At 38.8% G+C, this 14,208-nt stretch overlaps 1 protein-coding gene across 1 annotated transcript in view; it reads left to right on the top strand.

Annotated features, from left to right (window-relative positions):
* FZD3 (frizzled class receptor 3) overlaps positions 1–14,208 on the top strand; it is a 55,892-nt gene that overhangs the window by 5,464 nt on the left and 36,220 nt on the right. The window contains exon 2 of the mRNA XM_012807700.2: positions 5,697–6,226. Within this exon, the coding sequence (XP_012663154.1) occupies positions 6,038–6,226 (189 nt within the window). The 5' untranslated portion in view covers positions 5,697–6,037. The remainder of the gene's footprint in view (positions 1–5,696; positions 6,227–14,208) is intronic.

Below are 14,208 nucleotides of genomic sequence, written 5' to 3'. Positions count from 1 at the left end.
CCTTAGGTGTATGTGGCTGGCACCTTAGCCACTTGAGCCACAGGCGCCAAGCCTGAGAATGAATTTTTGACTGATAAGAGATTGATCATCACTTACTTGCTTTTCTTACTCCCTAGGTTAGGGCAGTAATATCTCTCTTGGCTTATTGCTTAATTAACAGCCAGTAAACTATTTATTCAACTAGTAGTTATTTGCTAATCCACACACATTTATAGATTTGACAGCATTAGTTATTCCTACACAAAAATAATATACCATAGGTACTTTTATAAAATCCCATTGACTATCTATAATATTTTTAAACAATTGAAAGTTTTATTTATTATGTGTACATATTTTTTCTGATAAAAATGGGACATATACATGTATATACACTGTTTTATAAACTGCTTTTCAATTTTTTATTTTGAAACAGTCTTTCCATGTCACCCTGATAGATTGTGGTGGCATCATCATAGCTCACTGCAAATATCAAACTCCTGGGCTCCAGCAATCCTCTTGTTTCACCCTCCTGGCTAGCTGGGACTACAGGCACATGATGGCCTACTAATTTTTCTACTTTTGCTAGAGACAGGTCTTGCTCTTGCTTAAGCAGCCCTTCTGTCTCAGCCTCCCAGAGTGCTAGGATTGGAGGCCTGAGCCACTGCATCTGACTTTATTTTTCAGTTATTACTGTCTTACTATGTCTATAAATACAGGTTTATGCTCATCATTTTAGTGACTGTAATATTCATAATGTATTTAGTGACTATTATATTTCGTTATACTGGTAGACTTTTAGGTTATTGTTACAAACAACGTTACATGATTTTTTTTTTTTGAGACGAGATCTCATTTTGTCTCCCAGGCTACAATGCAATAGCATTATCATAGTTCACTGCAGTTTCAGTCTTCTAGGCTTGAGCAATCCTCCTGCTTCAGCCTCCCAAATAACAGGAACTAAAGGCATGCACCACCCTGCCTGGCTAATGTTTCTATTTTTTTGTAGAGGTATTAGGGGAGTCTCACTCTTGCTCAGGCTGGTCTTGAATACCTCATCTCAAGTGATCCTCCTGCGTCTTCCTCCCAAAGCACTGGGTGTGAGCTGCCGTGCTCAGCCTGTACTAATTCTGTATATTGGTTTTGCATCGTGTGTACTTGTGTGCTTACTTTCTTAGAGTAAAATAGATTTGCTGGATCAGATTGTGCACACTGTGAGGGCTTTCAAAGTAAGTAACCATTGTTTTTTGAAAATACCAACTAGTTTGCATTCTCACCAGTAGTATTTGGAGATGCTAAAACGTTGAAAATGTTCTTTCCTCTACACCCTTTCCTTTATGGTGTTCCATCATTATTTTTGTCCATCTGGTTGGCATAAGTGTTCTCGCATGTTTGCATCTTTTATTAGTAAAGTTGAACATATTTTCATGTGTTTATTTGCTATTTGTATGTCTTTTATGCATTTATATTCTTACTCCTCTATTAAAGTGTTACATCCTTTATCTTATTTTTATAATTTATTTTATACATATAATTATATATAAATAATACCTTTATTGTTTTTAATTCTGTTTAAGGATAGCATTTCTTAAGACTTGACTTATGGACCCTTGTAACCTTAGGTAATCATCAGAATGTATATCATTCTCCAGCATTCAGATTTTTTTTCTTTTTTTGAGACAGAGTTTCACTATGTCCGCCCTCTGTAGAGTGTCTTGGCATCTTAGCTCGCAGTCACCTTAAACTCTTTGGCTTAAGCGATTCTCTTGCCTCAGCCCCCCAAGTAGCTGGGACTGTAGGTGCCCGCCACAACGCCTGGCTGTTTTTTTGTTGCAATTGTCATTGTTTAGCAGGCCCAGGCCTTGTTTGAATCCGCCAGCTTTGGTGCATATGGCCGGCGCCAAGCCCAGCATTCAGATTTCTTAGACTGTGGAGAATCCATGAATCTGCTACACTTTAGACTTAGAGAACTGCTATTCTGGGGAAATGTTACTCCTTTAAAATCTGTATTCTGCCTGTTTTCCTTTTGTCTCACTGTATTCTGTTGTGTTTTCCCTTCTTTTAATAATTACAACTACAATCTTGCTCAGATCGTCTTTCTGCAGCTTAACGTAATAGATTTTACAAATCATCTTTAAATGTGGTAACTTTGATGTTGTAGTACAGGTAGAAGCACTTTTAAAAGAAGATGGGAAGCTTTATTTGCAAGAGGCAAATAGAATAATCAAGAGGAAAGTGAATAGAGTAGGTAGAAGTATAAGGAGGCATTCTGTCTGGTTTTAAAACTCAGTGAGGCATTGCTCAGTTTCTTCCTCAGGTCTTGAGTGTTAGTCATTTTTGAACCATTACTGGTTTTTTGAAATGGTTTGAAAATGGTTTCAAAAATAGATTAGTCTAAACGAAATTTTTGAAATTTTTAGTGTTATTATATACATACTCAATAGGGAGCAACGTTCTTTTTAATTTTTTTTTTGGTTGGTTGTTTGAGACAGAGCCTCAAGCTGTTGCCCTGGGCAGAGAGCACTGTGGTATCACAGCTCACAGCAACCTCCAACTTCTGGGCTCAAGTGATTCTCCTGCCTCCGCCTCCCAAGTAGCTGGGGCCATAGGTGCCCGCCATAATGCCCAGCTATTTTTTGTTGTAGCCATCATTGTTGTTTGGTGGCCCCGGGCTGGATTCGAACCTGCCAGCTCAGATGTATGTGGCTGGTGCCTTAGCCACTTGAGCTGCAAGGCACCGAGCCTCTTTTTAATTTTTTTTTAGTTGCAAGCTGATGAACATGCTGCATAAGCTGTAAACTACAAAGATTGAACTTACGTGGATATTTTAAAACTGTAATCAAATAAAAGCTTTTAGCAATTATTTTACTTATGTTTAATGATATACATAATTATTACTGTAGTACATGGTAATTAAGCTTAAATATGTTTTTAATTATGGTTAATATTAGTTTTCTATAGCTAGACTTCAACATTTTGGGGACCAACCTGAAAGAGGAAAAATATACAGCAGGCCGGCGGCACCTGTAGCTCAATGGTTATGGCGCCAGCCACATACACCAGGGGTGTGGGTTTGAACCCAGCCCAGGCCTGCTAAACAACAATGACAACTGCAACAAAAAAATAAGGGCTTGCACCCATAGCACAATGGTTATAGCGCCAGCCACGTAACTCCTAGGCTAGCAGGTTTGAACCCAGCCTGGGCCTGCTAGACAGCAATGACAAGTGCAAAAACAACAAAACAAAAATAGCCAGGGGTTGTGGCAGGTGCCTGTAGTCCCAGTTACTTAGAAGGCTGAGGCAGGAGAATCACTTAAGCCCAAGAGTTTGAGGTTGCTGTGAGCTGTGATGTCATAGCATTCTACTGAGGGCGACATAGAAAGACACTGTCTTAAAAAAAAAAAAAGCCGGGCATTGTGGCAGGCACCTGTAGTCCCAGCTCCTTGGGAGGCTGAGGCAAGAAAATTGCTTAAGCTCAAGAGTTTGAGGTTGCTGTGAGCTGTGATGCCATAGTACTCTACTGAGGGTGACTTAGTGAGACTCTGTCTTAAAAAAAGGCTAAGAAGTTGTCACAGAAATGTCTGATGTAGAGCGTATAGGGAGATGTAAACTTTTTGAGCAGGGATTGCTCATAACCTCCTGGAGGCCACAGACTTTCCTTTTCCTTTTCACCACTCAAGACCATCTCCTAGTGGAATAAATTGGGAAGATTTAGTAACTCTTATTTTCTCCAAATAGTTTTCTGCCTAGTAACTGATACTTGGGATATAGAGGTCCCAGTCATTGATAGTCAATGCACAAGGAACAGTTTCTCTTCCTCCTTAAGCCAAACCAGTTCCAGATCTCAAGGTCTAAGCTATTGTGGGTGGTAGTATTCGAGTTGTCCTGTTTACCTGGGTCTCTGAGAATTTCTGAACCTGAATTTTTCCTATTTTCCCAGCAAAAGCTCTCTACAACAAACATAAGAATATCCAATGCATATGAAACAAATAAAAGCAGAGTGAACCATTACTAAACCAAATCCAAATGTGGTAGCTTAGCATTTGCTTTTTTCCTACCAGATCTGCCTTTCATTCCGCCCATACCCTCCCAGCCCTGGAAAGGTGGAGGCAAGTCAGAAATTCTGAAGCTCACTGGAAACGCTGACTGAGAGTCACTCCTCCTAGTGCTGTGACTTTCTGTGGATGATTTCTGTTCCTGTTTAGTCTAGCTGTGTGTGATGTAATTTGTTGGTTAAATGTTTCTAATTTAAGGGCTATATCTATGGTATTAAGTTTTTGCACAGTCTAAAAAGATTATGTAACATTGGGAAATTTTCCTGATATTTGTCACTTCAGTATGGACGATAGAGGTATCATTTGTATCAGCTATAATTCACTAATAAAAATACCTACTGTTTGATACTAACCATTTGCAAAGTCCTTTTGTATACATTTTGTCATGATTCCCCTGTACATCATCCCTGTGAGAGAGGTGATACTGGAATCATTTTTTTTCCCAATAGTTTTGTTTTTTTTTTAATGTTTTTTGGTGCATTTTTTCGCTGGGGCTGGGTTTGAACCCACCACCCCTAGTATATGGGGCTGGCAGCCTACTCCTTGAGCCACAGGCACTGCCCTGGAATCATTTTCATGAAGAAAAATTCTGGATTCAAAGAAATTAAGTGATACATTTACATTCGCACAATTTATAAGTGATTGGAATCTATATCTTCTAGTTTATTTTTCAGACCCCTTTCACAGATGGCTTCTACCAAATCATTGAATGTAAAAATACACTATTAAGGATTAAAACACAATAAATTTTAAATTCAATAATTTAGGTTATTAAGTATAATTGATATCAAATAAAATGTAGGACAACAGAGTAAGAATGTTTTAAAGTGTATCAATTATATCGGTGACAAATGAAAGATTGCCATCATAGCTGAGAAGTTAACCCATGTGTTAAGCAACTGAGGGAAGAAAATACTTGCCTTTTTAAAAAAATTTCACAGTAGAGCAGCATCTGTGGCTCAAAGGAGTAGGGCACTGGCCCTGTATGCTGGAGGTGGCAGGTTCAAACCCAGCCCTGGCCAAAAACTGCAAAAAAAAAAAAAAAATTCACAATCATACAAGGGTACAAATGTTTAGGTTATCTTGTTTTCAATTCTAAGGTAAAGTTCAAAGCTGTAGTTTAGCCCTTCAGATATGTAGGTAAAATCCTATTTAATTTAAACAAAAAGAGTGCCTTTTTCATTTATCAAAGGCTCAAGAGTAGGATATCTAGAATAACAAATTAATATGCTCTGTCTGTTCTTTCAAGAGTCGTCATGGCTTCCTTGACCTAGTATTGTTTGGGGCACCATTTCCTGACACCTAGGAGACATGGCAGTACTAGGTTTTACACATAGCAGGTTGGGTTTTTTTTGTTTTTTTTTTTTACTTTTACATACAACTATTTTTTGAATGACAAGGCATTTTAAATTAATGGGAAAGCTTATTCAATAAATGGTTGGGGAAAATTGTACATAAAATTTGCCTTTAGATGCTGTGTAAGGATTTAGTATATCTATAATATAAATTATAAAGTAGAAAAACCATATTATATCTTTATGAAGTACCCATGTATTATTGTCTGTTTGGTCAGTATGATATCTCTCACCCAAGATTTTAATATGAAGTCCATAATATTTTGACTAATTTCTCAATTTTTTTTTTAAAATAATAACTTTTCAGATATTTCAGTCAAAGGAAGAAAAAGCTCTTCCCCTAAGATGGAATCTGTTGTTTGGGAATGTGGTTGATCAACTCGATGTGTTGGCCAGATGTGCCCTATGTAATAAAATGAAAAGAAGAAACAAGATGATGTCATTTTCCCATATTGTGAAACCAAAAACAAATGCCTTTTGTGAGACCAAGCTAACGAACCTCTGACAGTGCGAAGAGTATTTATTTGAAGAACTTAATAGTAAGATATAGAAGAATACTTCCAAGCCAAGACCTGCAGGTGTGTAAAGATCTAACATACAAGTACTGAGTGGGCCCTGATCATCCGAGCCTTGTCAGACCCAGGAAGGATGGCTATGAGCTGGATTGTCTTCTATCTTTGGCTCTTGACTGTGTTTGTGGGGCATATAGGTGGGCACAGTTTGTTTTCTTGTGAACCTATTACCTTGAGGATGTGCCAAGATTTGCCTTATAATACTACCTTCATGCCTAATCTTCTGAATCATTATGACCAACAGACAGCAGCTTTAGCAATGGAGGTAAGACTTGATCTGTTCTTTGATGGTTCTTAGAAAATGATTCTTACGTCGTCCTGTCAGCTAATCTAATGAATGTGTTTGATAAACAACAGGAAAAGAATATGCTGTTTTAAGCTGTATCTTGTAAATCTAACAATTATTTATTTTGGTTCGGATACTAATAGACAAAAGGATTCATGTCTGGGGAATGTTACTCTTGGCTTAGTTTTTAGACATGATACTTTTTGGAAGAAGTTTGAAACAGTGAAACAATGTCCAATAATAGCCCATTCAGAAGTTTAAAATTGTCCAAGTTGTGATTACATGTATTCTGTTATTTGACTAATAAAAAACTTTAAAGAGAAGAAGATAAAATCCACAATTCAGTCATTAATGTGATTTCTAAAGAACAAGTTCTTTTGGGGGCGGGGGAAGGGGAGACAGAGACTTACTTTGTCACCTGGATTAAGAGTACAGTGGCATCATCATAGCTCCTAGAACCTCAAACTCCTGGGCTCAATCCTCCTGCCTCAGTCTCCCAACGAGCTGAAACTTCAGGCATATGCCACCATGATTGGCTAATTTTTCTATTTTTCAGTAGAAATGGTGTCTCACTCTTCCACAGCCTGCTCTTAAACTCCTGAGCTCAGGTGATCATCCTGCCCTGGTCTCCCAGAGTGCTAGGATTACAGATGTCAGCCACACCATGCCTGGCCTTGAATTGTCTTCAGTGCTTAAAATGATTACCTGGTTGTACCACGTTCATGTCAATTTTAGAACTTCTTCATGCTCAGTTTTGATCTCTCAGAACTTTAGTGAGAATTTGTTGCTTTATTTGAATTTTTCTAATGGTAATACTTTAGGTACTTAATGATTTCACTTTAGAAACTGACAAATTAATGGATATAGTTAATAGGTTTAAATAAATGTGTATGTGTATCTACAATGGTTTCAGAGTTGAGGACAAAGATATATTATTACTGGATAAGAATTGAGTCAGTAAACAGTAGCTGTAAGAGCATAGGATTTAGGGTTAGACTCGCCTGGATTTCCATTCTGGCTCCAACACTTTCTGGCTATTTTACTCTGGCCAAGTTATATGTACGTTCTCACCTTAGTTACTGATAATCACAGAGGCTTTTGTAAGGTACAAAATACATGTGTAGAGTGCTTGGCACATAGTAAGTAGTCTGTAAGTGATAGCTTTTACCATTTATCCATATTATCATATATTAATTCAGCTATATACTTTAGAGAGAAGGTTTTATACTTCAGGTTTTTTTTTTTTTTTTTTGAGACAGAGGCTCAAGCTGTCCTCCTGGGTAGAGTGCTGTAGCATCACAGCTCACAGCAACCTCCAACTCCTGGGCTCAAGCGAGTTTCCTGCCTCAGCCTCCCAAGTAGCTGGGACCACAGGCGCCTGCCACAACACCCGGCTATTTTTTGGTTGAGTCGTCATTGTTGTTTTGGTGGGCCAGGGCTGGATTCGAACCTGCCACCTTAGGTTTATGTGGCTGGCGCCTTAGCCACTTGAGCCACAGGTGCCAAGCCTATACTTCAGTTTTTAATCCATTTTTATAGTGCTTTCAGCAAATGGAAACCTACATATTTTAAAATTCTTCATTTTATGGTAAAACTCAAAGGTTCATTACTTCGAGGTAGACTAGCATAAATCTGGTAAGATTTTTAGAAGGATTATTATTCATAGATTTTGAAGTGGAGGAGTATCTCATATATTTCTTTTTTCTGTTGTTGTTGTAGTTTGGCTGGGGCTGGGTTCGAACTCGCCACCCTCGATATATGGGGCCCTACTCACTGAGCCACAGGCACCACCGTATCTCACATATTTCAGATATTTGAAAATACCGTGGAGTTTGACCAAAACATTCTCTGCTTTTCCTCCAACTATACAAGGTCTGACTGGTAGAGAGATTTGGTATATGGACTGTCAGATTAGAATATGTAAAAATGTGTATTGGTTTAATAACATTTGGTTCAAGGGATGGTATTCTTTGCTGTGTATTAAAGTTACTCATTTTCTCATAAGCCTGAATTAGAAGTACCTTGTTTCTCGTATCATATAAGTTATAACTCCTTTGGAAAGCATGAGGTAGTAAGAAGCAAGTCATTAGATGTTTGATTACTCTCTGGGGTTCAGCTTTTGGCCCTGCCATATAGTAGGTTTAAGGTTCTGGACAAGTTACTTAGCATACATTATGTTTGTCTTCTTCATTTGTGAAAAGGCAATAATAACAAAAATATCTGGAAGGCTGTTGGGATTAAATGAGAGATTTATAAAGGAGCTAGCACAATGCATTATACATGGTAGGCAATTCACAAATGTTAGTTTATCCCAAATTCCATCTTTAAATTACTTAAAGGGCAGTATTGGAAAGCTGCATTTGCTCCAGTTAGCTTGCATTCCTGGTTGTAGGTTCATGTCTCTGCCCTTTTCTCAAATATGCCCACGTAGTTAGTTTAGTGGCAATAGGGTTCCCTCTGTTTGAATTTCAGAAGTGGTAGGGAGAGCACCTGAGTGAGTAGTAGTTTCTAAGAGAAAGTGCTAGTGACTTGAAGTAAAGTTGGGGATAGTTGCTTATTGCATGGTTGTCATATCAGGACAGTGATGCCACTGATGGAAAGAATCATCACATACAATTTGAGAGTATAAAGTTTTTGTAATAGCAAAAGGCATGGAAACTCAGCAGACAACACAGCGTGCTCAGAGCTACTGGCAACGCTCTCCATCTCTATCTCTAGTGATCCAGGAGCAAGTAATTGGAACGGACAATCCCAGCAATTCTCAAGTGTCCATTGTGAGGCTGCATAAGTTGAAAGGCAGTTTCTAGGGATGGCTTCTTTCAGCAGGTCCAGGCTTTGACCTTCATTCCTTTACTGATGTTGGTGGGTTAAATGAATGCCTAGAACAGAATCGTCTGTGGTAGTAAGCCAGGTTTGCCAAGGATGAGACAAAGGGCAGAATCTGGGTTATTTTAAATGTAATTCTTCATGGTCAACAAATTGAACATTCTTATGTGTCTAGAGGGTTCCTAGCTTGTAACTGTCAGTGAAATTGGGATATGTTTAAATACATGGGACAAGTGTCTATCCATTAAGTTGGAAAGGAAAAAATCCTTACTAATATGTTCATTTCTCTATCCCTACCCTCTATAAAACATGAATATCTACACTCTAACAAACATTAAATTGTTCTAAATTATTAACTTGATGTTTTTCTTTTTCCCCTATTAGTGGCTTTTGACAGGGAAAAAATCTCCTCATTTCTAAGTTTTCTAAGCCATTTTGAGCTGTCCAAATTGCTAAGTAAATTTTGGGGAACTGTCCAGCATGGAGCAATCATCAACAAATTGTCAGTAGCTATCTTTACTGAGCCACATATTATCAGGTGTCTATGACTCTAGTGGTAATAAAAGTTAGAGCTGGGCAGGCTTTTCCTTAAACTGAATAATTAAACCAAGTTGGATAGGAAAGGAAGAGATTAGTGGGAAAAGCATAGAATAGGCAGAAGGAGACCAGGCATGTGGCTTACCTATAAGCCTAACACTCTGGAAGGCCAAAGCAGGTGGATCCCTTGAGCTGAGGAATTCAAGACCAGCCTGAGCAAGAGTGAGACCCCTTCTCTACTAAAAATAGAAAAACTAAGCAGGTGTTATAGTGGGTGTCTATCGTCACAGCTACTCTGGAGGCTGAAGCAAGAGGATCGCTTGAGCCCAAGAGCTTGATGTGCTGTGAGCTATGACAGCATGGCACTCTACCTAGGGCAACAGAGTGAGACTCTGTTCTATCACTAACTAATTTTGAGACCTCTTTGTGTTGGTTACCTCTAGGAAGTGACTTATTAAGGTCAAATGAGATAAGTGGCATTTATATTAAAAAACTTAAAAAGTTAAAGTGAATACTGTGTGCCTGTTTGTTCTTTACTTTCAGTTAGTGTGTGTAATGAGCAGTCTTTTACTCTCTTTGGGAGATCAGTTGCTTGTCTACTCTATTGTTTTTGTTCTGGTTTTTAAGAAACTAGCCCTCCATAGGAAAATTAGAGGAAAACTCTGATTTGTATTTGCTTCCTTTGTCATTTTTATTAAAAATTTTCTATTAATGTTTTCTTATAATGAGAGTATGGGAAGCTGGCAATGAGATAGATCCTAGGAGGAGCACAGATCCTAACGGCCTGAGTGTCCTTGGTATCTTTTGTAGTTTACTAAAAGCAAAGTATGTTCAAACCAGTCTCCAAGTTATCCAAACCCATATCTCAGCTTTTATTTAGAAAAATTTTTATTATGTAAATTTTCAGTTATATACAGATATAGATAGAATAACATAATGAATGCTACATACCCTTCATCCAGCATCAGAAATTACCAACTCATAGCGAGTCTCGTTTCATTGTGACTGCATGCCCAACTTTGAAGCAAATATCACACAACAAAATTTCATCTATAAATATTTTAGTATATATCTCAGAAAGTAAGTTCTCTTTCAAAATACAATATACAGACACAATACTTTTTATCACTTTCTCAATATCACCAAGTATCAAATTCATCTTCAAATTACCCTCGAGTATTTCACAATTATTTGATACTGACTTTTTCTTTTCTTTTTTTTTTTTTTGAGACAGAGCCTCAAGCTGTCCCCCTGGGTAGAGTGTCATGGCATTACAGCTCACAGCAACCTCCAACTCCTGGGCTCAAGCGAGTCTCTTGCCTCCGCCTCCCAAGTAGCTGGGACCACAGGCGCCTGCCACAACGCCCGGCTATTTTTTGGTTGCAGCCGTCATTGTTGTTTTGGCGGGTCCAGGCTGGTGATTCAAACCCGCCACCTTAGGTGTACGTGGCTGGCGCCTTAGCCGGTTGAGCTATAGGCACCGAGCCGATACTGACTTTTTCAAACCAGGGTTGATACATTCCATTCAATTGACATGTCTCTTAACTTGCCTTTTTTTCTTTTTTGAGACAGTCTTGCTCTGTTGCCTTAGGTACAGTGTTAGGGCATCATAGCTCACAGCAACCTTAAACTCTTGGGCTCAAGCAGTCCTTCTTGCTTCAGCCTCCCAAGTAGTAGCTGGGACTACCAGCCTGAGCAACATAGATCCTGTCTCTACAAAAAGTTTTTTAAAATTAGCCGGATGTGGTAATGTATGCTTATAGTCCCAGATACTTGGGAGGCTGAGGTAGGAGGATCATTGGGACTCAGGAGTTGGAGGTTGCAGTAAACTGTATGATCACACCACTGCCACCCTCCATCCTGGGCACAGAGCAAGACCCTATTTTTTTTTTTTTTTTTTGAGACAGACTCGCACATTGTTGCCCTTAGTAGAGTGCCATGGCATTGTGGTAGCTCACAGCAACCTCAAACTCCTGCACTCAAGCGATCTTCTTGCCTTAGCCTCCCTAGTAACGGGGACTACAGGTGCCCTTCACAGGACTTGGATATTTTTAAAGACAGGGTCTTGCTTTTGCTCAGGCTGGTCTCAAACTCCTGACCTCAAGCAATCTACCTGCCTCAGTCTCCCAGAGTGCTAGGATTATAGGCGTGAGCCATCGTGCCCGGCAAGACCCTGTCTATTCAAAAAAGAAAAAAAAGTCAGTGCCAACCCTTGCCCAGGGGATCAAATCTAAAGCATGATAGACATTCCCCAGTTGATTCCTACTTATTTTCCTAGCCTCATTACTTACTCTTCAGAATGCTCAGGACATTTGCACAGTACTTCTTAGCATTCTTTAAGTCTGCCAAGTCTTTACAAATGCTATTTCTACCTGGAAGGCTCTTCCACTATCTTCTTTGGTGATATCCTTTTGAATTTTTGAGGCCTGGTTTGAATGATATTTCCTTGTGAAACTGGGAAGCCCAGGAGTTAGTGACTCTCTTATCCATACTTACCAGTATGTGTTATATGTACCCTATTTTAGCATATATATATATTATTCTGTTGGAATTGTTTATATTTTTATCTTTTTTTTTTTTTTTTTTTTTTTGAGACAGTCTTACTATGTTATCCTTGGTAGAGAACTGTGGCATCACAGCAACCTCAAACTCTTTTGGGCTTAAGCAATTCTCTTGCCTTAGCCTCCCAAGTAGCTGGGACTACAGGCGCCCGCCACATAGCCCAGCTATTTTTTTGTTTCAGTTATCATTGATGTTTAGCTGCCCTGGGTTTGAACCTGCCATCCTCCATGCATGTGGTTGGCACCCTATATTTTTACCTTCCCCCCACCCCCCGCAGTTTTTGGCTAGGGCTGGGTTTTGAACCCGCCACCTCCAGCATATGGTTCTGGCACACTACCCCTTTGAGCCACAGATGCCGCCCTATATTTTTATCTTCGAACAAGAATTGTAACTTCTTAGAAGCAGAGTTTGTCCTTATTTATCTTTGTATGGTTTACACATATTAACTGCTAAATAAATGTTTGAATTCATGAAATTTGTAAACTGTAAATCTCTTAGAGATGGTAGTGGTCATGTTATAGTTTTGGTGCTGTACCTAAGCTCTGAATCTCCTGAGGTTGTAAATAGTAATGTGGTTATTGGGGAGAGGGATGGTAATTCTAAGGTTACCACATACCTTGGGAATACTAGTATTTTACTTTACCTTTTTTAAAGCCAAGTGACTTAAAGTTTTTGCCATTATGTGTTTGCATTTATAAGTGTGTAATTAAGCAAAGAAATAAAACAACACAGTTTTCTTGTCTCTAGGCCTTTCGTGTTCCTTCTGCATTAATACTCTCCATCTTTGCTTGTCACAATTCTGTTGTCCTTGATCCATTATTGAATAAGGAAGGAGGGGGTAAATAACAAATATTATGTATGGGATCATCTTGGTTTTGTTGAGGGGGAAAGATATGTGTATTCATGCAGTATAAGTGATTTTAGGGTTTTTACCAAGCCCAGCAGTGGTGGTTTTGGAATTCTAACTTAGCACACTTTGTGTTTTCTGTGTTCTTCATTTTTATTTGTGTTTTCTGATTTTAAAGTAGCAAAACTACTAAAGAAATTTTATTTTTTAAAATCTCAACTGTTCTTTTTTTGTCCAATTCCTAGTGTAGGGCCTAAGATTTAGTAATTGTTAAACATATTTTGATTGACTATAATGAATGGAGAATTCCATAAATGTCACAAAATAGACAAAATGCTAAGGAGATTCAAAGAGAAGGAGCATATGTGGAGGGGGTCAGTAAAAGATTCAAATTCAAAGATGGTGTTTGAAGGAAACTTGAAAGACTGACTTTTGTTGTTATAAAGAGAACAGTATAATGTATTCCCATGTAGTATGTAGTAATATCTATTAACATTTTGTGGATAGGCTTTTTAGAAAATGAACTTTCTTTTAGTCTTAGAATTTATGTTTTAAATATTTAGAATACATGTATTATCCAGCAGATCTACTTTCCTATTATTTTTTGTTGAGATTAATATTAATAAGGTAGTTTTCCCTAAACAAACAGTATGCATTGAAGTTGCTTGAGAAGCCTATTGTGTGAAGGGGGAAACCAACTAGGAATTAAGAAACTTCTAAATTGGCTTGGTGGGCTCAGCGCCTATGGCTCAAGCAGCTAAGGCGCCAGCCACATATACCTGGGGTTCGAATCCAGTCCAGGCCAGCCAAATAACAATGATGGCTGCAACCAAAAAATAACTGGGTGTTGTGGCAGGTGCATGTAGTCCTAGCTACTTGGGAGGTGGAGGCAGGAGAGTCTCTTAAGACCAGGAGTTGGAGGTTGCTGTGAGCTGTGATGCCACGGCATTCTACCCAGGGCAACAGCTTGAGCCTCTGTCTCAAAAAAAAATAAAAATAAATAAATTTTAAATAAATAAATATATTGGCTTGGTGCCTGCGGCTAAGGCGCCAGCCATGTACACCTGAGCTGACGGGTTCGAATCTAGCCCTGGCCCACCAAACAACGACAATGGCTGCAACCAAAAAATAGCCAGGCGTTGTGGCAGGCACCTGTAGTCCCAGCTACTTGGGAGGTGGAGGCAGGAGA

Source organism: Otolemur garnettii, unplaced genomic scaffold, assembly GCF_000181295.1.
Source record: "Otolemur garnettii isolate 467f Iridium unplaced genomic scaffold, OtoGar3 scaffold00074, whole genome shotgun sequence".
NCBI classification, from domain to species: Eukaryota; Metazoa; Chordata; class Mammalia; order Primates; family Galagidae; genus Otolemur; species Otolemur garnettii.
Note: the sequence above shows the minus strand (reverse complement) of the source record. Positions and strands in the feature narration are given on the sequence as shown.